General features: G+C 45.1%; 1 protein-coding gene across 46 annotated transcripts in view; it reads left to right on the forward strand.

The window, feature by feature from the left end:
- Positions 1-24538, forward strand: part of dpy (fibrillin-like protein dumpy) — a 137230-nt gene that overhangs the window by 69137 nt on the left and 43555 nt on the right. For 22 of the 46 annotated variants that reach the window (XM_089465924.1, XM_089465927.1, XM_089465931.1 and 19 more), the window contains 22 exons: positions 72-9521; positions 12385-12528; positions 12608-12676; positions 12739-12816; positions 12980-13603; positions 14136-14357; positions 14491-14673; positions 14941-15426; positions 15494-17929; positions 17992-18612; positions 18681-18998; positions 19526-19849; positions 19910-20227; positions 20296-20628; positions 20709-21035; positions 21100-21417; positions 21617-21937; positions 22000-22323; positions 22399-23028; positions 23098-23436; positions 23504-23812; positions 24162-24485. In XM_089465924.1, coding sequence (XP_089322050.1) covers positions 72-9521; positions 12385-12528; positions 12608-12676; positions 12739-12816; positions 12980-13603; positions 14136-14357; positions 14491-14673; positions 14941-15426; positions 15494-17929; positions 17992-18612; positions 18681-18998; positions 19526-19849; positions 19910-20227; positions 20296-20628; positions 20709-21035; positions 21100-21417; positions 21617-21937; positions 22000-22323; positions 22399-23028; positions 23098-23436; positions 23504-23812; positions 24162-24485 — 18498 coding nt within the window. The remainder of the gene's footprint in view (positions 1-71; positions 9522-12384; positions 12529-12607; positions 12677-12738; positions 12817-12979; positions 13604-14135; positions 14358-14490; positions 14674-14940; positions 15427-15493; positions 17930-17991; positions 18613-18680; positions 18999-19525; positions 19850-19909; positions 20228-20295; positions 20629-20708; positions 21036-21099; positions 21418-21616; positions 21938-21999; positions 22324-22398; positions 23029-23097; positions 23437-23503; positions 23813-24161; positions 24486-24538) is intronic. The other 24 variants (XM_089465934.1, XM_089465958.1, XM_089465942.1 and 21 more) reach the window with 12 other exon arrangements.

The following is a 24538-nucleotide window of genomic DNA, read 5'->3' on the forward strand; positions in this document are numbered from 1 at the left end:
TTAAATCTTATAATTTTATTTGAAATATGTACAAAAATACTCCACTTACAAAATTAAAAACAAAAATCAAGCAGCTAAGCCAGGTGGCAACTGTACCACAAACGAAGATTGCAGTGATGCACATCAATGCGGATCGTCTGGTCAATGTATCGATCCTTGCCGCACGAGTTGCGTGGGCGCAGTAAAATGTATAACAAAAGCACACCAAATTACGACTTGCATTTGCTCAACAAATTCGACAATGACTACGAACCCGGACTGTATTCCACACATTACTGAACCAGAACCAAACGAGACGACCACACCAGATGCAACAAGCATTAAGTACACAATTATGGCATTAGCGAACCAAACAGAGATGCGTACTCATTATACTGATATAGAAGCTGAGAGTGAGACTACCAGTTCATACGATAGCACAACAGAGTCCTTTAAAACCACAAAGCAGTTGAGCATTGATAGTACACCTAATATTATGCAGCAAAGTACGTTAGAGACACGTTCAAGAGATACCACAACCCCTTCAACCATCACAGAATATTCACCTCTTCCGAAAATAACGACCATCCGCCCTGAAACTATTTCTACCTCCCAACCTCAAACAACATTTAAGCCAGATATTACAAGAGCTTCTTCCTCGACGAAAAAACATATGACGACACCCAGTACAACCACAACTCCTTATTATACCTCTACGAATCCGACTGATTTAGGAGAATCTTTCATTTCAACAATTGTGTTAGAGACAACAACCAAACAATCTTCACAAATAACAACAACAACAGTCCCTCCTGCCACATCAAGTCTTCAACCTAAAGAATACCCCACAACAACAGGACAGATAACAAACACGACCCCGTATGATACTACCACACATCGGCAATCTTTTGATGCGACGATAACCACTGACTCTGGAGAATCTACCTCTCCATTTCGTACAACTGAATCAACAACCTATGAATCTCCAAAAACAATTCCAAGAGAACCGATAACAACAACGACCCCATCGAAACCCTCTTCTACTTTTACCACAACAACACACTCTGGAGAATCCAAACCTTCATTTACAACAACTGAATCGACAACCTATGAATATCCGAAAACAACTGAACAGATAACAACCACGACCCTATCGGAAACAACATCACATCGACCATCTTCTGTTACGAACATAACAACGGACTCTGGAGAATCTACTGCTCCATTTACTACAACTGAGTCAACATCCTATGAATCTACCAAAACAATTCCAATACAACGGATAACAACAACGACCCCATCGGGACCTTCTTCTGCCATTACTACAACTCTTTCCGAAGAATCCACCCCTTCATATACTGCGACAGATTCGACAACTCGTGAATATCCGAAAACTACTGAACAGATAACAACCACGACCCTTTCGGACACAACATCACATCGACCATCTTCTGTTTCAACCATAGCAACTGACTCTGGAGAATCTACTGCTCCATTTACTACAACTGAGTCAACATCCTATGAATCTCCCAAAACAATTCCAATACAACGGATAACAACAACGGCCCCATCGGGACCATCTTCGGCCTTTACTACAACAACTCTTTCTGGAGAATCCACCCCTTCATTTACTACGACTGAATCGACAACTCGTGAATATCCGAAAACAACTGCCCAGATAACAACCACGACCCTTTCGGGCACAACATCACATGGACCATCTTCTGTTACGACAGTAACAACAGGCTCTGGAGAATCTACTGCTCCATTTACTACAACTGAATCAATAACCGATGGATCTCTGAAAACAATTCCAACAGAAGGGGTAAAAACAACTATCCCATCTGACACAACGTTACAAGGGTTTTCTTCTGTTACGAACATAACAAGTGACTCAGGAGAATCTACTGCTCCAGTTACTACAACTGAGTCAACAACTTATGAATCTCCTAAAACAATTCCAATACAACGGATAACAACAACGACCCCATCGGAACCTTCTTCTGCCATTACTACAATAACTCTTTCTGGGGAATCCACCCCTTCACATTCTACGACTGAATCGTCAACCCTTGAATATCCGAAAACTACTGAACAGATAACAACCACGACCCTTTCGGACACAACATCACATCGACCATCTTCTGTTACGACCAAAACAACAGACTCTGGAGAATCTACTGCTCCATTTACTACAACTGAATCAACAGCCTATGAATCTCCAAAAACAATTCCAATACAACTGATAACAACAACGACCCCATCGGGACTTTCTTCGGCCTTTACTACAACAACTCTTGCTGGGGAATCCACCCCTTCACATTTTACGACTGAATCGTCAACCCTTGAATATCCGAAAACTACTGAACAGATAACAACCACGACCCTTTCGGAAACAACATCACATCGACCATCTTCTGTTACGACCATAAAAACGGACTCTGGAGAATCTACTGCTGTTTTTACTACAACTGAATCAACAGCCTATGAGTCTCCCAAAACAATTCCAATACAACGGATAACAACAACGACCCCATCGGGACCTTCTTCTGCAATTACTACAACTCTTTCCGAAGAATCCACCCCTTCATTTACTACGACTGAATCGACAACTCGTGAATATCCGAAAACAACTGAACAGATAACAACCACGACCCTTTCGGACACAACATCACATCGACCATCTTCTGTTACGACCGTAACAACAGACTCTGGAGAATCTACTGCTCCATTTACTACAACTGAGTCAACATCCTATGAATCTCCCAAAACAATTCCAATACAACGGATGACAACAACGACCCCATCGGGAACATCTTCGGCCTTTACTACAACTCCTTCCGAAGAATTTACCCCTTCACTTACTACTACTGAATCGACAACTCGTGAATATCCGAAAACAACTGAACAGATAACAACCACGACCCTTTCGGACACAACATCACATCGACCATCTTCTGTTTCAACCATAGCAACTGACTCTGGAGAATCTACTGCTCCATTTACTACAACTGAGTCAACATCCTATGAATCTCCCAAAACAATTCCAATACAACGGATAACAACAACGGCCCCATCGGGACCATCTTCGGCCTTTACTACAACAACTCTTTCTGGAGAATCCACCCCTTCATTTACTACGACTGAATCGACAACTCGTGAATATCCGAAAACAACTGCCCAGATAACAACCACGACCCTTTCGGGCACAACATCACATGGACCATCTTCTGTTACGACAGTAACAACAGGCTCTGGAGAATCTACTGCTCCATTTACTACAACTGAATCAATAACCGATGGATCTCTGAAAACAATTCCAACAGAAGGGGTAAAAACAACTATCCCATCTGACACAACGTTACAAGGGTTTTCTTCTGTTACGAACATAACAAGTGACTCAGGAGAATCTACTGCTCCAGTTACTACAACTGAGTCAACAACTTATGAATCTCCTAAAACAATTCCAATACAACGGATAACAACAACGACCCCATCGGAACCTTCTTCTGCCATTACTACAATAACTCTTTCTGGGGAATCCACCCCTTCACATTCTACGACTGAATCGTCAACCCTTGAATATCCGAAAACTACTGAACAGATAACAACCACGACCCTTTCGGACACAACATCACATCGACCATCTTCTGTTACGACCGTAACAACAGACTCTGGAGAATCTACTGCTCCATTTACTACAACTGAATCAACAGCCTATGAATCTCCAAAAACAATTCCAATACAACGGATAACAACAACGACCCCATCGGGACTTTCTTCGGCCTTTACTACAACAACTCTTGCTGGGGAATCCACCCCTTCACATTTTACGACTGAATCGTCAACCCTTGAATATCCGAAAACTACTGAACAGATAACAACCACGACCCTTTCGGACACAACATCACATCGACCATCTTCTGTTACGACCGTAACAACAGACTCTGGAGAATCTACTGCTCCATTTACTACAACTGAGTCAACATCCTATGAACCTCCCAAAACAATTCCAATACAACGGATAACAACAACGACCCCATCGGGACCATCTTCGGCCTTTACTACAACAACTCCATCTGGGGAATCCACCCCTTCACATACAGAATCGACAACTCGTGAATATCCGAAAACAACTGAACAGATAACAACCACGACCCTTTCGGACACAACATCACATCGACCATCTTCTGTTACGACCGTAACAACAGACTCTGGAGAATCTACTGCTCCATTTACTACAACTGAATCAATAACCGATGGATCTCTGAAAACCATTCCAACAGAAGGGGTAACAACAACTATGCCATTTGGCACAACATTGCAAGGGTTTTCTTCTATTACGAACATAACAAGTGACTCAGGAGAATCTACTCCAACATATATTACAACTGAGTCAACAACTTATGAATCTCCTAAAACAATTCCAATACAACGGATAACAACACCGACCCCATCGGAAACTTTTTCTGCCATTACTACAACAACTCTTTCTGGGGAATCCACCCCTTCACATTCTACGACTGAATCGTCAACCCTTGAATATCCGAAAACTACTGAACAGATAACAACCACGACCCTTTCGGAAACAACATCACATCGACCATCTTCTGTTACGACCGTAACAACAGACTCTGGAGAATCTACTGCTCCATTTACTACAACTGAATCAACAGCCTATGAATCTCCAAAAACAATTCCAATACAACGGATAACAACAACGACCCCATCGGGACTTTCTTCGGCCTTTACTACAACAACTCTTGCTGGGGAATCCACCCCTTCACATTTTACGACTGAATCGTCAACCCTTGAATATCCGAAAACTACTGAACAGATAACAACCACGACCCTTTCGGACACAACATCACATCGACCATCTTCTGTTACGACCGTAACAACAGACTCTGGAGAATCTACTGCTCCATTTACTACAACTGAGTCAACATCCTATGAACCTCCCAAAACAATTCCAATACAACGGATAACAACAACGACCCCATCGGGACCATCTTCGGCCTTTACTACAACAACTCCATCTGGGGAATCCACCCCTTCACATACAGAATCGACAACTCGTGAATATCCGAAAACAACTGAACAGATAACAACCACGACCCTTTCGGACACAACATCACATCGACCATCTTCTGTTACGACCGTAACAACAGACTCTGGAGAATCTACTGCTCCATTTACTACAACTGAATCAATAACCGATGGATCTCTGAAAACCATTCCAACAGAAGGGGTAACAACAACTATGCCATTTGGCACAACATTGCAAGGGTTTTCTTCTATTACGAACATAACAAGTGACTCAGGAGAATCTACTCCAACATATATTACAACTGAGTCAACAACTTATGAATCTCCTAAAAAAATTCCAATACAACGGACAACAACAACGACCCCATCGGGACCTCCTTCTGCCATTACTACAACAACTCTTTCTGGGGAATCCACCCCTTCACATACTGAATCGTCAACTCGTGAATATCCAATAATAACTGAACAGATAACAACCACGACCCTTTCGGACAAAACATCACATCGACCATCTTCTGTTACGACCGTAACAACAGACTCTGGAGAATCTACTGCTCCATTTACTACAACTGAATCAACAGCTTATGAATCTCCTAAAACAATTCCAATACAACGGATAACAACAACGACCCCATCGGGACTTTCTTCGGCCTTTACTACAACAACTCTTGCTGGGGAATCCACCCCTTCACATTCTACGACTGAATCGTCAACCCTTGAATATCCGAAAACTACTGAACAGATAACAACCACGACCCTTTCGGAAACAACATCACATCGACCATCTTCTGTTACGACCATAAAAACGGACTCTGGAGAATCTACTGCTGTTTTTACTACAACTGAATCAACAGCCTATGAGTCTCCCAAAACAATTCCAATACAACGGATAACAACAACGACCCCATCGGGACCTTCTTCTGCAATTACTACAACTCTTTCCGAAGAATCCACCCCTTCATTTACTACGACTGAATCGACAACTCGTGAATATCCGAAAACAACTGAACAGATAACAACCACGACCCTTTCGGACACAACATCACATCGACCATCTTCTCTTACGACCGTAACAACAGACTCTGGAGAATCTACTGCTCCATTTACTACAACTGAGTCAACATCCTATGAATCTCCCAAAACAATTCCAATACAACGGATGACAACAACGACCCCATCGGGAACATCTTCGGCCTTTACTACAACAACTCTTTCTGGGGAATCCACCCCTTCATTTACTACGACTGAATCGACAACTCGTGAATATCCGAAAACAACTGAACAGATAACAACTACGACCGTTTCGGGCACAACATCACATGGACCATCTTCTGTTACGACCATAACAACGGACTCTGGAGAATCTACTGCTGTTTTTACTACAACTGAATCAACAGCCTATGAGTCTCCCAAAACAATTTCAATACATCGGATAACAACAACGACCCCATCGGGACCATCTTCGGCCTTTACTACAACAACTCTTTCTGGGGAATCCACCCCTTCATTTACTACGACTGAATCGACAACTCGTGAATATCCGAAAACAACTGAACAGATAACAACCACGACCCTTTCGGACACAACGTCACATCGACTATCTTCTGTTACGACCGTAACAGCAGACTCTGGAGAATCTACTGCTCCATTTACTACAACTGAATCAGCATCCTATGAATCTCCTAAAACAATTCCAATACAACGGATTACAACAACGACCCCATCGGGACCTTCTTCTGCCATTACTACAACTCTTTCCGAAGAATCCACCCCTTCATATACTACGACTGAATCGACAACTCATGAATATCCGAAAACAACTGAACAGATAACAACCACGACCCTTTCGGACACAACATCACATCGACCATCTTCTGTTTCAACCATAGCAACTGACTCTGGAGAATCTACTGCTCCATTTACTACAACTGAGTCAACATCCTATGAATCTCCTAAAACAATTCCAATACAACGGATAACAACAACGACCCCATCGGGACCTTCTTCTGCCATTACTACAAATCTTTCCGAAGAATCCACCCCTTCATATACTGCGACAGATTCGACAACTCGTGAATATCCGAAAACTACTGAACAGATAACAACCACGACCCTTTCGGACACAACATCACATCGACCATCTTCTGTTTCAACCATAGCAACTGTTTCTGGAGAATCTACTGCTCCATTTACTACAACTGAGTCAACATCCTATGAATCTCCTAAAACAATTCCAATACAACGGATAACAACAACGACCCCATCGGGACCTTCTTCTGCCATTACTACAACTCTTTCCGAAGAATCCACCCCTTCATATTTTGCGACAGATTCGACCACTCGTGAATATCTGAAAACAACTGAACAGATAACAAGTCCAATACAACGCATAACAACAACGACCCCGTCAGAACAGTCTTCTGTTACTACAACAACTCTTTCTGGGGAATCCACCCCTTCACATACTACGACTGAATCGACAATCCTTGAATATCCGAAAACTACTGAACAGATAACAACCACGACCCTTTCGGACACAACATCACATCGACCATCTTCTGTTACGAACATAACAACAGACTCTGGAGAATCTACTGCTCCATTTACTACAACTGAATCAGCATCCTATGAATCTCCTAAAACAATTCCAATACAACGGATAACAACAACGACCCCATCGGGACCTTCTTCTGCCATTACTACAACTCTTTCCGAAGAATCCACCCCTTCATATACTGCGACAGATTCGACCACTCGTGAATATCTGAAAACAACTGAACAGATAACAACCACGACCCTTTCGGACACAACATCACATCGACCATCTTCTGCTACGAACATAACAACAGACTCTGGAGAATCTACTGCTCCATTTACTACAACTGAATCAGCATCCTATGAATCTCCTAAAACAATTCCAATACAACGGAGAACAACAACGACCCCATCGGGACCTTCTTCTGCCATTACTACAACTCTTTCCGAAGAATCCACCCATTCATTTACCACAACCGAATCCACAACCCGTGAATATCCGAAAACAACTGAACAGATAACAACCACGACCCTTTCGGACACAACATCACATCGACCATCTTCTGTTACGAACATAACAACAGACTCTGGAGAATTTACTGCTCCATTTACTACAACTGAATCAGCATCCTATGAATCTCCTAAAACAATTCCAATACAACGGATAACAACAACGACCCCGTCAGAACAGTCTTCTGTTACTACAACAACTCTTTCTGGGGAATCCACCCCTTCACATACTACGACTGAATCGACAACCCGTGAATATCCGAAAACTACTGAACAGATAACAACCACGACCCTTTCGGACACAACATCACATCGACCATCTTCTTTTACGACCATAGCAACTGACTCTGGAGAATCTACTGCTCCATTTACTACAACTGAGTCAACATCCTCTGAATCTCCTAAAACAATTTCAATACAACGGATAACAACAACAACCCCATCGGGATTTTCTTCGGCCTTTACTACAACAACTCTTGCTGGGGAATCCACCCCTTCATATACTACGGCTGAATCGACAACTCATGAATATCCGAAAACAACTGAACAGATAACAACCACGACCCTTTCGGACACAACATCACATCGACCGTCTTCTTTTACGACCATAGCAACTGACTCTGGAGAATCTACTGCTCCATTTACTACAACTGAGTCAACATCCTATGAATCTCCTAAAACAATTCCAATACAACGGAGAACAACAACGACCCCATCGGGACCTTCTTCTGCCATTACTACAACTCTTTCCGAAGAATCCACCCCTTCATTTGCTACGACTGAATCCACAACCCGTGAATATCCGAAAACAAGTGAACAGAAAACTACCACGACTGAACCTGACACTACATCTCATAGACCATCATCTGGTACAACAATAGCATCTGATTCTAGAGAGTCTACTTCACTTACTACAATTGAACCAACAGCTTATAAATCGCCCCAAACCATTCCCATAGAACGTATAGCAACAACGACCCCATTGGTGCCTTCTCTTGCTATTTCTACAACACCTCTTTTTGATGAATCAACTCCTCCATTTACAACATCTGAGTCAGCAACCTATAAATATCCAAAAATAATTCCTATTTCAACAACGCCGTCAGCTGTGTATCCTGACAGCACAACACCTTATGACATTTTAGGTAGAACTACGTTAGGCTTAAGCTTAGAGAAAACGACGCAAACAAGTTATGCTTCTGCTAATGCCACAGACATGACCCCGACAGATGTTGACGTAACAGAGACTTTAAATAATTGTACGATACCAAATGATTGCTCGGACGATGAAGTATGTGTGAAATCAAATTGCATTAGACCCTGCGAATATTACAATAACCTATGTAGTGTCGCAAATTATACTGTTTGTCGTACTTTGAACCACACCGCTATGTGCTATTGTGATATCGACGCCGATGTAAATAAACCCGGTTGCTCTATTACTGCAGGTAACTAAAGCTGTGTTTGTAAATGTTAAGTCTAAATATTGATCCACGTGTTCCTTATAAATTGAATGAGTTGCAAACCACATGGTTGTGGTGATTTCTTTTTGAAATCCGTGGCTCCAACTACCTTAATCGCCAATGCATCTGGCAATACGTAGCAGCCTACTTCAAACTGATGTCATATTGTCTACTTTATATCTTTTTATGGACTTCTTATCATATCTCCTTCCACTTGTGCCATAACTGACCAGTCGAACCTGTTGGCTGGCACGTGCATGTTTTATTATCTTTTTATTTCGTTCGGTTCCTTGCAATTCAATCCCAGTGCTTTTTGTGCGCCAATATGATGGCCATCAGAAAGCTTACTCTCTACTGCATTTGTACTTTTCCCCTCGGCTCTTATCACTGGCTCTTCGCTGTTATTCGTATATGTATGCAGTAAGTTAAATTTTTACCGTTTTCACATTTTTTCTCAACTCTATTATGTATTAGCCCCCTAAAACAAAAAAAAAATTTTTAATTTCAAATGGCAACATTTTTTTTATTTTAAAAAACTAACAACAAGTCCGATTTTGAGCTTCAACGCCAAATCGGACAAAAGAAAACTTTAATAAAAAATAAGAGAAAAACTTAATATTTAATATTTTGTTGCAAAACCTTTGTTTGCGACAACAGCCTGCAAGCGATTGGGAACTGATTTGACCAACTTTTTGCAGATCTCTGGCTCTATGGAGTCCCAAGCTGCAAGTAATCCCATTTTCAATTGGTCCAGATTGTTATACCGGTTTTGGTAAACTTTCCTCGCCAAAATTTCCCACAGATTTTCTATTACGTTTATATCCGGGCTCTGGGCAGGCGTTTGGATCAATTTGGGACAATTATGGATTAGCCAGAGCCTAGCTAGCATTGAAGTGTGCTTGGGGTCGTTGTCTTGATAGAAAGCAAAGTCTTCAAGTATCCCCAATTTCTCCGCACTCTGCTTAACATTTTTTTTCAAAATATCAAGGTAGCCAAATTTATCGAGTATGCCATCGATAAAGTGCAAATGGCCAACTCCCGCACTCGACATACAGCCCCAAACCATGACTGAACCTCCTCCATGCTTAACAGTGCCTATTGTGTTCTTGGGCTCAAACTCAGTATTTGGTTTACGCCACACATACACCTTACCATCGGACCCATGCAAATTAAATTTACTTTCATCAGTAAACAACACCTTTAAATAAGATAATTAGCAAAAAAAGAAAGGTATTTAATATGATATACAACCAACTAACATGATTCCAAAAGTCATCCGTTTTTAGCAAGTACTCTTTCGCGAATTTTACCCTAAACGCTTTGTTCTTAGGGCTAATATAAGGCTTTTTTTGGGCAACTCGGCCATGCAAATCATACCGATGCAAAGTATTGCGCACTGTGTTATCACACACATCCTTTCCAAAGTTTGTTTTTAATGACATCCTTAGTTCCTTTGCGGTTTTAAAGGGATCAACCTTAATTTCCCTTATAATCGACCGCTCCTCCCTTGAGTTTAATCGCTTTCTTTTTCCCTCCTGGCTTTTGTTAATCAATCTTCCATCTTCCCGAAACCTTTTTATGATATCATGGACGGTAGATTTGCTTCTTCCGACCAGCTCTGCTATTTCTCTAACAGTTTTGCCATCAAAATGCAGTTTTAATATTATTTGGCGTGCCTCAACACCAGTTTGCTTCCCACGTGGAGCCATTTCGCAAAAATAATTTGTGTTACTGTACGCCTATGAGCTTGAGAACATAACGAAACGCAATAAGCAAAACAAAAACGAAAATCTCCGCCAAATAACGGATATTTTTCTTGCAGTTTTCTTTTGTCCGATTTGGCGTTGAAGCTCAAAATCGGACTTGTTGTTAGTTTTTTAAAATAAAAAAAATGTTGCCATTTGAAATTAAAAAATTATATGCCTGCACTCACCACAACCACCACGCATCACCAAAAAATACCACTCGGATTTCCTCTGGAACTCTATGTATGTGTTCACAAATGGAGCAATAAATGTATTCACCAAAGTTTGAATGCCAACTAAATAGAGCTCACTCTTTCTAGTTCCTGTTCTTGTTCATGTTAGTTGCCTGCTTACGTTTGCCTGCCTGCCTGCTGCAAGTACTACGTGTATCATCAAGACCTATATCATATAGCATTATGTTGAATGTCTCTCAGAATGTTTCGTTTCGGACTGTGCTCGATGTGCATGTTATATGTCAGTGTTACGATCTCATCATCTTTGTGTAATACAAATAAGAAAATATGTGTTGATTTTTGTTGTATTTAGTACATATGTTTGTTTGTACATACATATTCATATACTTTATCGAATTGTACACATAATTGCGTACAGTACATTGTATTTATTTGTATATACTAGTATAATTAATCAACTGCATGACTGGTGACAGTACTAATCGGTGTTTTATTATCTAAGGCTTACCTAAAACTGCACTAACCTCCAATAATCGTATCCTTATTGCTTGCTTGCTTGCATGTGTATATGTTGTTTTGCGAAAACATTAAAAAAGGAAAACAACAACAGCTAAACAATAACATAACAAAATACTTTAATGATAATTATATTTACTTAGATGTGCTAGAATGTGCCTCAAATAGGTGCATAAGAGAATCAAATATTTGATATATAATCATAATGTACTAACAGTATTGAAACAAGTCAAGAAAAACTACCTATCAAACAGGTTTCTTAAAGAAAATAAACACTGATAATATCAATTAAACATATCCTAACGAATGTCTCAACCGAAAATCTTATCTTATACCTTAATTAATTCAAACAATTTGCTTACTTTGCAACGCTAATCCCAAATCCAATATCAGAAATTGGTTGTGCCTCAAGCGATGAGTGCCCGACTCAACAGGCCTGCGTGAATGCACTTTGTGTGGATCCCTGCGCCTATGAGAATCCCTGCGGCCGCAGTGAGGATTGTCGAGTTATTGCCCATCAACCTGTTTGTGCTAGCGGTGCGTTTCTTAGAAATTCAGCCAATCGATCAATATAAACAATATTTCATACTCCCTCTATATATTTATTGACTTACAGTCTGTGAATGCCAACGTAAATCTGATTGTCGGAAAGGTTTCGAGTGTGATGGATGTTACTGTCGTGACAGTAAGTGCAATTTGAAAGTGCATAAATTTTGGAATTGTGATTATTAATTTAAGATATTACAGCAACAGGACGCACACCTGGCTGCGAGCACTGTCCGCCAGGTGCAAAGTGTGATCCCACAACTGGTGCCTGTATTAAAGGTATGTTTTGACTTTCAATTAAATCTACATAACTATGGTGTGTTCAGCGTTAATCATACATAGGCATTGCCTAAGCACTAACAAGTGTAAATATAATACCGTGTACATATTTGTATTATAAAATAACCACCCTTTACCCATGTAAATATGTCTCTCTCCCTAGCTAATGTAACAATAACAACTAGTACTACCATGAAAACCACAACGAAACCAACAACAACATCCATACAAACAACAACAACAACAGCTAACCCTATCACTGGCGACGATATGTCGCCAATCTCAAGCAAGGGTACCACCACTAGCACCACCACCACCACCATAACCACCATCATTACTAGCACAGAAATAAGCACTAACAAGACAAGCACGAGTAAGCCCGACATTGAAACAACGACCATGAAATCGGGTCACACGAAAGGCTATCGGGATGGTGAGAACAATATAACTGATACGCCAACGCCAAGGCCGGTGCTCACAACGACCACACTGACCAGCCGAGATAGTGGCAGGCGCACCACAACACCAAAAATGAAAACAACTCGACTGGATACCTCAAACGAGATCCCAGACACAACAACGATGACCAGCACGACGCCTTGGCCGACGGAGCTACCGACTAGAGCGGGCACAACAACGGAGGTCTACGATCTAATCACAATGCAAACAACAACTGCCTCTACTCCGCTGGCCAACACAACAGCTATCACAGTTATTAACCCATGTACAATAGATACTAACTGTGCTCCTAATGAGCACTGCAAACTGGGGCAATGCACACTGAAAGGTATATACAATTGTCTATTGGAGAGATTATGCTGTCGTCACTTTCGGTACCCAATATGTTGTTGCCAGGCCCTTAATATTTAGAATTCCTATGTAAATATTTCAAATAATTTTATTCTTAATGCATTTCATACATGTACATACATACATGCATAGGTACCAAAGTGACAACTGTGCATTTTAGCTTCCTAAATAGTGCAAAGTGTAAAGTGAAATACCAAAAGTACTCTGGCAGTTAATTAACATGAGCAAAATGATCGACAAATTTAACATGGTAAACTTAATTTTTAACAAAAACATTTGACCCACTCGCTTATATTAAATTGGCTGCCAGGGTATGCAATCTGTAAATATTTGAGCAAATACCTGATAGATATATACAAATATAATACTATATGTGTATATTTCTTTGTTTATTGTACATATGATCTCCTCGGACTGCTGTCCTTAACAATTTTATATGCCAATCATATGTTAATCAATCGACTCAATTAATCAAAATGCTAACTAACTTAATAATTTCTAACAAGTAGAACCGTCAGGCACACCAAAAACACACGAACCCTGCCAATCGAACAATGATTGCATTGAAAGCGAAGCTTGCTACATGGGTTTGTGCCACGATCCCTGCGAGTTTGCGAAGATCTGTGCTGCCACGGCCAAGTGCACGGCAAAGAGTCATCGACCCATTTGTAGTTGCCCGCAGGGCCACGAGGGCAATCCGATGGTCAAGTGTGTGCCAACGCAAAAGTCAAGTAAGCAACTAATGTATTAATCAACAATTTCATTCATCAATCGAATTTAATCCAACTAAGAAGATCTAGTCAAACCTTTAATAAAAAGAAAAAATGAGATCATATTATACTCAGGCTGTGCATTTTTTCACAGTTGAATGTACTCACAACTCCGATTGCGGAATCACAGAAGCCTGCATCAATGAGCGCTGCCAGCATCCTTGTGATGTGCACAATCCGTGTGCCCAAAACGCGGTTTGTATCAATGCTAATCACGCAGCCGACTGCAGCTGCCAGGATGGCTATCAGGGCAACGGGCTGGTTGGCTGTCAGCCAGGTGAGTAATATAATATTTCCGGCACTTTTTGCACTGTTGCTCATCCTCAAGTTATAGTGTGTCCATTCTAATATAACACAAAATGTTTCAATTCCCAAATGTATCTCTCTCTCTCTCTATTTCATACACTGTACAAATTCCCCGTACACCTGCCAACACTTGTATAAAATTTGTACCGCCCCGACTCACGTACAAAAACAACAACACGAAACGAATTATAAATACACGAATCAAATCGCACCGTAACCCTAACCAAAAATACCATAGCACGCACCCACGTCTGCCAATACAACGAGGATTGTCCATCAAATAAGCTGTGCGACCGCCTTAACCGACGCTGCATAAATCCTTGCCAAGAGGATTCGTGCGGAGAGAACGCTGAGTGTGTGCCGGTCAACCACGGCATCAACTGTCGCTGCTTGCCCGGATATTTGGGCAATGCATACGTTCTCTGCCAGCAGTCCCTGGGCTGTCGCTCCGATTCCGAGTGTGATGCCAGTCAGGCGTGCATCAATGGCAAGTGCTCATCGCCTTGTCAATGTGGTGCATTTGCTCTGTGTGATGTAATTGACCATCGAGGCGTATGCAAGTGCCCACCTGGGTACAATGGTAATCCCGAGGTGGGCTGCAGTCCACCACAGAATCCGTGCGATCCCAACCCATGTGGCCTGAACGCTCAGTGCGAACTGGATAATGGAAATCCTATCTGCTTCTGCCCCAAAGGTCTCACTGGTAACCCCTTCAAGAATTGCAGTACGTATTTTGTGTCTTGACAATCATCAGGAAGAAAACCGAATATTTAAACATTCCTCATTTTCAGTTCCTGAGGGAGACGAGTGCACACCCAACCCATGTGGACCAAACTCTGGCTGCCGCCGGGTTAATGGTGCTCCCGTTTGCTTCTGTTTGCCCGAATACGAGGGTCAGCCTCCACAAATACCTTGCGAGCTTCCATCAAATCCATGCGAGCCTTCGCCTTGTGGTCCCAACACGCAGTGCGCTGTTCTGAGCAACGGATTCTCGAAGTGCACCTGCCTGCCCGGCTATGTGGAGAGTCCTAACACTATTCGCGGCTGCGTCGAACCGATCAATCCCTGCGAACCAAATCCTTGCGGCACTGGTGCCATCTGTGACTCATCGCGTCAGCCCGTCTGCTATTGTCCGGATAACAAGATTGGAAATCCCTTCAGGATTTGTGAGAAGCCAGCCGTTTCCATTGAGCTGTGCCAGCCAGGTCCATGTGGCCGCAATGCTGACTGTTACGTGGCGGGCAATCGCGAGGAATGCTACTGCCGCTCTGGCTACGCTGGAGATCCCTACCAGGGCTGTATTGAAACAAGTCGAACTGTGTGCGACCCTAATCCCTGCGGACCCAATGCTAACTGCGTTGTTGCTGGTGATGGCCAAACTGCTTGCGTCTGCCCCGAGGGCTTGTCTGGCGATCCAACATCCCTTTTGGGATGCCACGGCTATGAATGTCAAGTGGATGCTGATTGCCCACAGAGCAGGGCCTGCATGGGTTTCCGTTGCTACGATCCTTGCCCCGGTGCATGCGGCTACGGAGCCAATTGCCGTGTGGAACAACATCATCCCGTTTGCTCGTGCAATGCTGGCCTAACAGGTAATCCTGGCGTGCGTTGCTTTGCTCTGGACCAGCCTAAGGGCAACCCTTGTGTGCCAAGTCCATGTGGCCTGAACAGCGAATGCAAGCTGCTGAATAATCGGGCTGTGTGCTCATGCCTGCCTGGATACTTGGGTGATCCTAAATCCGGCTGCCAGCCGGAATGCGACATTAACTCCGATTGCGGAGAATCGCTCTCCTGTATCAATCACAAGTGTGTGGATCCATGTGCCGGCACCATCTGCGGCATCAATGCCATTTGCAACGTCCGCCAACATACACCAGTGTGCCACTGCCTCGACGGATTCGCCGGAGATGCGTTCCTACAGTGTGTGCCGATAGGTATCTTAAAGAACATCTCCCGTGATCCATGCGCCCCGTCACCTTGTGGACCAAGTGATGTCTGCTCTGTATATGGCGATGGTGTAGCACTGTGTGATCCCTGCTTTGGGCCCAATGCTCAGCAAAACCCGCGTTGTCGACCGGAGTGTGTTACCAATTCGGACTGTCCATTTGACCGCGCCTGTTTGGGACAACGCTGCTTGGATCCCTGCCCCGGCTCGTGTGGACGTAACGCGATTTGCAACGTCTACGAGCACAACCCAATATGTACTTGCCCCGCTGGACTCTTTGGCAATCCCTACGAACAATGCGCCCCACCCTCCCCAATCGTACCAACCCCAACGGCTAGTTGTGCCAAGCTGCAGTGCGGACCAAACGCCGATTGCAAACGCCAAAGTGGCGGCTTGGCCTGCATTTGTCGCAAGGGCTACTTTGGCAATCCCTACATCGGCTGCCGCCCCGAGTGCGTGCTCAACAGTGACTGTCCCGCGGACAAGGCGTGCCTCAACTCCAAGTGCGTAGACGCTTGCTCGGGTGTTTGTGGCATCAATGCCGTGTGTCGCGTCGTCAATCATGCACCGGTTTGTGTCTGCGCCGATGGCTTTAGTGGCGATGCCTTCCTGTCTTGCAGTCCCTATTATTTGCCGCCACCTACCGAAAGTCGCAATCCGTGCGAGCCCTCACCCTGCGGTCCCAACTCAAGATGCTTGGCGTCCGCAGATGGCTATGCCGCTTGCTCCTGTCTGCCCAACTTCAAGGGCGCACCGCCCGTCTGTCAGCCGGAATGTGTGGTCAGCTCGGAGTGCGCTCCCAGCCAGGCGTGCATCAATCAACGCTGTGCGGATCCCTGCCCTGGCACTTGCGGCATCGGAGCGCGCTGTGAGGTACTCAATCACAATCCGATTTGCTCGTGTGAATCGCATTTCGAGGGTGATCCGTTCGTGGCTTGCTCGCGCGTACCAGAACCGCCACCGGATGGCAAATCTCCACAAAATCCTTGCGTGCCATCGCCCTGCGGTCCCAACTCAATCTGCCAAATCAAACAGAATCGACCGGTCTGCTCGTGCGTTGCCAACTATATAGGCAGTCCGCCATATTGCCGACCCGAGTGCACCTTGAGCAGTGAGTGTCCCGCAGACAAGGCATGCATACAGGAGAAATGCCAGAGCCCGTGTACCAACACTTGTGGCCACAATGCCCGCTGCACGGTCGTTGCGCACTCGGCGCATTGCAGCTGCGACACAGGTTACGAGGGCGATGCCTTTGTGGGCTGCTCAAAGGTCATAACACAGAGTAAGTTGAAAATGGTTCCCTGATAATATGTTGCCTAATATGACATCGTTGATCTATTGCAGAACCAGATGATCACTACAATCCCTGCTATCCGAACCCATGCGCCGAGAATGCAGTGTGCACGCCCCATAATGGAGCCGCTCGCTGCAGCTGTATTGAGCCCTACTTTGGGGACCCGTACAGCACTGGCTGCCGACCGGAATGTATCTACAATTCGGAATGTCCCTCGTCATTGGCCTGCATTAAGCAGCACTGCCGCAATCCTTGCACCGGCGCCTGTGGCCCCAATGCCGAGTGCGCTGTGGTCAACCACCTGCCCACATGCAGTTGTACGCGCGGCTTCGAGGGCGATCCATTCGTGGGCTGCAAGCGCACTCCTGTGGGACCAATCAGCGTCTGTGAGCCCAATCCGTGCGGACCGAACAGCATATGCCGCACAATCGAGGGCCACCCCACATGCAGCTGCCAGGTCGGCTATTTTGGAGCACCACCCACATGCCGGCCCGAGTGCGTGGTCAGCTCTGAGTGTGCACAGAACTTGGCTTGCATCAATCAAAAGTGCGCCGATCCATGCAGTGGCACATGCGGCTTCAATGCCAAGTGCCAGGTGAACAATCATAATCCAATATGTACCTGCCCCAAAGACTATGTCGGAGATCCATTTGAGCAATGTGTGCCCAAACGTAAGCCACGCCAAACTAAAACCGAGTCAATTCAATATGTCTCAACGTATTTTCCACTCTTCTTGCAGCTGCTGAACGAATACCGATTGTGAATCCCTGCCTTCCCAATCCGTGTGGACCAAATGCCTTGTGCCGCGACATCAACAATCGCGCCGAATGCTCTTGCGCGCCGGGCATGTTCGGAGCGCCGCCCAACTGTCGACCCGAGTGTGTTATTAACCAGGACTGCCCCTCGAACAGAGCGTGCATACGGCAACGCTGCGAAGATCCTTGCGTTGGCACCTGCGGCTTCAACGCGCTCTGCACCACACAGAACCACCAGCCCAAGTGCAGCTGCCTTGATGGCTATGAAGGCGATCCATACACGGGTTGCAACATGCATCAAAGTGAGTCCATTCCTTTCGATTATTTGCTATCCTTTCCACAAAAACAGTTAAACTCCTTTGTTTCAACTGTAGCGCCTATTGGCTTCTTAATGTTAAATGTTTTATTTCAGTGGTATCTTAGATAAAGGGGCATCTGGTTCTATAATTATGCATGTTTTTCTATTGTGTACATACGCTCTCCATACTATTTCACCATTTACATATTTCTTGTACCCATGAACATGTCTAAAGGCTATTTCTGTGATAAATTCAGGTTTTTTTAATTCCACGCCAAAGAGATTTATAATTGAAATCTATAAAATTAAGAGTGATTTCCTTTCAGATGTAGACATGGGTACAGGAGGTATTATATTACATATTATATATTTCACAACTCTGGGAAAATCCAATTTGTATTTATTGTATTGTATTTACACTTCTAGTCTTAAGCATCCTACTCTGTATATGTATGTATATCTTTAATTTATTGTATGCATTATCTACTCGCTTCCCACATCTATGCCTACTTTCGTGTGCTCATAATTCAGTTGTGGTACCCGATGTACCCTCTGATCCATGCTATCCATCGCCTTGTGGTGCAAATGCCGTTTGTCGCGAACGCAACGGTGCTGGCTCATGCAGTTGCATTCAGAATTATTTCGGAGATCCATACATCAATTGCCGACCCGAATGCGTGCAGAATAGTGATTGTCCCGGTAGCAAAGCCTGTATCAATATGAAGTGTCGCGATCCCTGTGCGAATGCCTGTGGCTTTAATGCAATTTGTCGCGTTGCTCACCATCAGCCCGTGTGCAGCTGTGAGCCAGGCTTTACAGGCAATCCCCTACGTGCCTGCGTGGAACGGCCCACAAGTATGCAGCCCCAACTAAATAATAGAGAGTCTCTTAATAAGTTAAGCTTCCTGATTTTAGACATGTACTTACCACTGCCCAAAGATCCATGCAGACCCTCACCCTGTGGCCTCTTCAGTACTTGCCAAGTGGTTGGTAGCCGTCCAGTCTGCGCTTGTTTGCCCGACTATATGGGCAGTCCACCCAACTGCAAGCCCGAGTGCTTGACAAGTGCTGAGTGTGCCCCAGATAGAGCCTGTGTCAATCAGAGATGCCGCGATCCCTGCCCCGGCACATGTGGCTACAATGCGCGTTGTCGCACAACAAACCACGCACCCATCTGTAGCTGCTTTGACGGCTATACTGGGGATCCCTTCCATCAGTGCTTGCCACAGCAAAGTAGGTCGCCCCCAAATACTCAGTTAGAAAGCAGCAATTAAAATGTTTCAATCTTACCATGCTTGTAGAGCCAATAGTCGTACCAGATCCCATAAGACCCTCAAATCCTTGCGTGCCATCGCCGTGTGGTCCCAACTCACAATGCCAGGTCTCAAGTACCGGTGCCGTCTGTGCGTGCCTCAACAATTACATAGGACGTCCGCCAGCTTGTCGTCCTGAATGTACCATTAACTCAGAGTGTCCGACGCGTATGGCATGCATGAATGCACGCTGTGCCGATCCATGCATTGGATCCTGTGGCAATAACGCCCTATGTCATGTCAGCTTCCATGCGCCCGTGTGCATGTGCCAGCCAGGCTACACTGGAGATCCATTCTCAGGCTGCTACAAGATTATAGAAAGTATGTCCCATCCTTAAACCAAACATTTCCTAAACATCTTATGACAATCCCTTCAATTATGTTGTCTGTTAAACAAATAGTACCTGTCGAAACCACACAACCCTGCCGACCCAGCCCCTGTGGTCTAAATGCCTTATGCGAGGAACGTAATCGCGCCGCAGCATGTAAATGTTTGCCCGAATACTTTGGCGATCCATATGTCGAGTGCCGACCCGAGTGTGTGATCAACTCCGACTGCCCCAAATCCCGCGCATGCGTAAATCAGAAGTGCGTCGATCCATGTCCGGGCATGTGCGGGCATAGTGCCCAATGCGCCGTATTCAACCATGCGCCCAACTGTGAATGCTTGCCGGGCTATACAGGAAATCCTATCGTCGGTTGTCATCTCGTTCCCGATATACCGCGCTGTAAGACTTGAGCCGCGTTGAAAACACAACCCATAATTAATAGCACACTTTACAATGTGTCTAGATCCCGATCCCATTGTGCCCGAAAATCCATGTCAGCCCTCACCATGCGGTCTATACAGCATCTGCCGTGCAGTTAACGGTCATGCTGTCTGCTCGTGTGTGCCAAACTATGTGGGCGCACCACCCAACTGCCGACCGGAATGCATGAGCAGTTCGGAATGCAGTCAAGACAAATCGTGCATCAATGAGCGCTGCAAAGATCCATGCCCTGGTACATGCGGCCACAATGCTTTATGCCGCGTCGTCAATCACAATCCCATTTGCTCCTGCAGTCCTGGCTACAGTGGCGATCCGTTCGTACGCTGCCTACCTCAAGAAAGTAAGAAAACATCGTCTCATCACTTCATAAAACAAAAGCTTGCTTTGGCTTGCATCTCTCATTTCAATCCATACACAACATCACCCCTTTATGTCATACTATATATTTTTAAATATCTTTCTTTTTTATATGTACAATATTATGTGGCTTTCATTGTGGTGCATGCTGTTATCATATTTGGTGTATTTGGTAAATGTAGAACGACCTATTGTAAAAGATCGCATCGATCCGTGTGTGCCCTCGCCATGCGGACCCAACTCGCAGTGCAGGGTGTCGGCTAATGAGCAACCGGTGTGCTCATGCTTGCAACATTATGTGGGTAGGGCGCCAAATTGCCGGCCAGAGTGCACCTCGAACTCCGAGTGCGCTGGCAACTTGGCTTGCATCAATTTGCGCTGTCAGAATCCATGTGTGGGCACCTGTGGCATTCAGACCACATGCCTTGTAAATAATCATAGACCAATTTGCCGTTGCCTTGAAGGCTATGTTGGCGATCCATTCTCTGAGTGTAGTCCACAAAGTAAGCGTTAGCGCTCAGTCAACGTGCAACTTCAAACTACAAATATTTCAATATTCTCTTAGTTATTGTGCCGCCGGAAATTGCGGAGCCCTGCAATCCCAGTCCGTGTGGTGCCAACGCTGTTTGCAAGGAACGCAACGGCGTCGGCTCCTGCACGTGTCTGCCCGATTACAGTGGCGATCCGTACACTGAATGCCGTCCGGAATGTGTACTCAATAACGACTGCTCCAAGAACCGCGCCTGCCTCAATAACAAGTGCAGAGATCCCTGTCTAGGAGTTTGCGGTGTTGCCGCTGAATGTCACGTCATCAATCATTCGCCCAGTTGCAGTTGTCCAGCCGGTTATACGGGCAATCCCTCACAGTATTGCCGTGAAATACCCAAATGTAGAGTATTCAAAAAGAAATAGGGAATCTTATACGGAATAGTTTAGTAACATTTCACCCCTACAATATTTATAGTGGCACCGCCTGTCCAACCATGTCAGCCATCGCCATGCGGCCCCTATAGCCAGTGCCGCGAGGTGAATGGGCATGCCGTCTGTTCGTGCATTGCCAATTATATTGGTGCACCGCCCGCCTGCCGTCCCGAGTGCTCGGTTAGCTCCGAGTGCGCGCAAGATAAGGCGTGCGTGAATTTGCGCTGTGTAGATCCATGTCCAGGCACCTGCGGTAATGAGGCCGTGTGCAAGGTGACCAATCACAATCCCATTTGCTCATGCCCAGCTGGCTATAGTGGTGATCCGTTTGTGCGGTGCACACCGTGGCAACCGGAGCCCGAAACTCCAAAGTCCAACGAAAATCCATGCGTGCCCAGCCCTTGCGGTCCCAACTCACAGTGCCGCGTGGTTGGAGAGACGGGTGTCTGCTCCTGTTTGCCAAACTATATTGGACGTGCGCCAAACTGTCGTCCAGAATGTACGCAAAATTCTGAATGCGCTGGTAATCTGGCTTGTATTAACGAGCGCTGCAAGGATCCCTGTCCCGGCTCGTGCGGTTTCAATGCTTTCTGCAATGTTGTAAATCACTCACCTGTTTGCACCTGTGAGAGCGGCTACTCGGGTGATCCGTTTGCTGGCTGTAATCCGCAACGTAAGCATTCAACTCCATCAGCTTGCTGTGACTAGACCTAATAGACTGTCTGATATGTATGATCCTTAGCTATTACCGTGCCCGACGAACGCTTAACACCCTGTGTACCCTCGCCCTGCGGCCCCAATGCAGAGTGCCGTGAACGCAATGGCGCCGGCTCCTGTACATGCTTGCCAGAATATTTTGGTGATCCGTACAGCGGCTGCCGTCCAGAGTGTGTGGTGAACAGTGATTGCCCACGCGATAGATCTTGCATCAACCAGAAATGCGTGGACCCTTGTCCAGGTGTTTGTGGCTTGAATGCAGAATGCCGCGTGGCCAATCACTTGCCCAGCTGCCTCTGTCTGGCCGGCTACACTGGAAACCCATCGAGCGCTTGCCGTGAAATAATCGAACTGCCTGAACCACGTAGGTTTATAATTCAAGCAAGAGCCCCACAAACGACTGACCGCCATTTACCCTTTATCGTTCCTAGCCAAAGCCAATGATAATCCCTGTGTGCCTTCCCCTTGTGGTCCATACAGTCAATGTCGGGAAATAAACAACCATGCCGTGTGCTCGTGTCAGCCCGGCATGATTGGCTCAGCGCCTAATTGCAGGCCTGAGTGCATAGTTAGCTCAGACTGCGCCCAAGATCTCAATTGTCAGAATCAGAAGTGTGTGGATCCATGCCCAGGCACTTGCGGCATTGAGGCCCGTTGCCAGGTCATTAATCACTACCCTGCATGTTCCTGTGCCCCAGGCTACACTGGAGATCCTTTCAATCGATGCACTCGAATTATATGTAAGCATGAGTACTCCATACAGATGCTTAGGTCAGTTGGACAGAGAGATAGAGTGAGAAAGAGAGTGCGAGTGGGAGAGGGGTATAGAGGTTAAATTTGATTTGCAAGTATATGTATTTCTGTCCAGCTGGCGTTGGTTTTCTGTTTCTTTCCTGCATGTATATAAATCCTTCACCTTAATCTTTCTTTATTTTTTTCTACTCTGTGTTTTGATTTTATGTACACTCTACCAATTACTCTACACTATCCGAACTTCCCAACTCTACTATGTATTTGTATATGTGTAAATGTGTTTGTGTGGGTATACACTTACTTCAACTATCTGGCATGTCTGGCTTGGCTATGTAGTGGAGGAAACACCCAAAGAACCTGGTAATCCCTGTGTGCCCTCGCCCTGCGGACCCAACTCGAAATGCGTCGATATACGCGGTTCGCCTGCATGCTCCTGCCTGCCCGATTACCTCGGCCGGCCACCCAACTGCCGACCCGAATGCATGACTAGTTCCGATTGTCCAGCCAACTTGGCATGTGTTAACCAGCGCTGTGCAAACCCATGTATCGGTGCATGCGGCATACACACGCAGTGTACTGTTATTAAGCATAATCCGAACTGCCAATGCGAGCCTGGTTACACCGGAGATCCTTTCTCCGGCTGTGCCATTATACACCAAAGTATACAAATTTAACTTTTTTCTACGGCACATTTCTAACATTTATATTTGCAT

Source organism: Drosophila arizonae, chromosome 3 (genome assembly GCF_054131065.1).
Source record: "Drosophila arizonae isolate 15081-1271.41 chromosome 3, UAZ_ARI_1.0, whole genome shotgun sequence".
Lineage (NCBI taxonomy): Eukaryota > Metazoa > Arthropoda > Insecta > Diptera > Drosophilidae > Drosophila > Drosophila arizonae.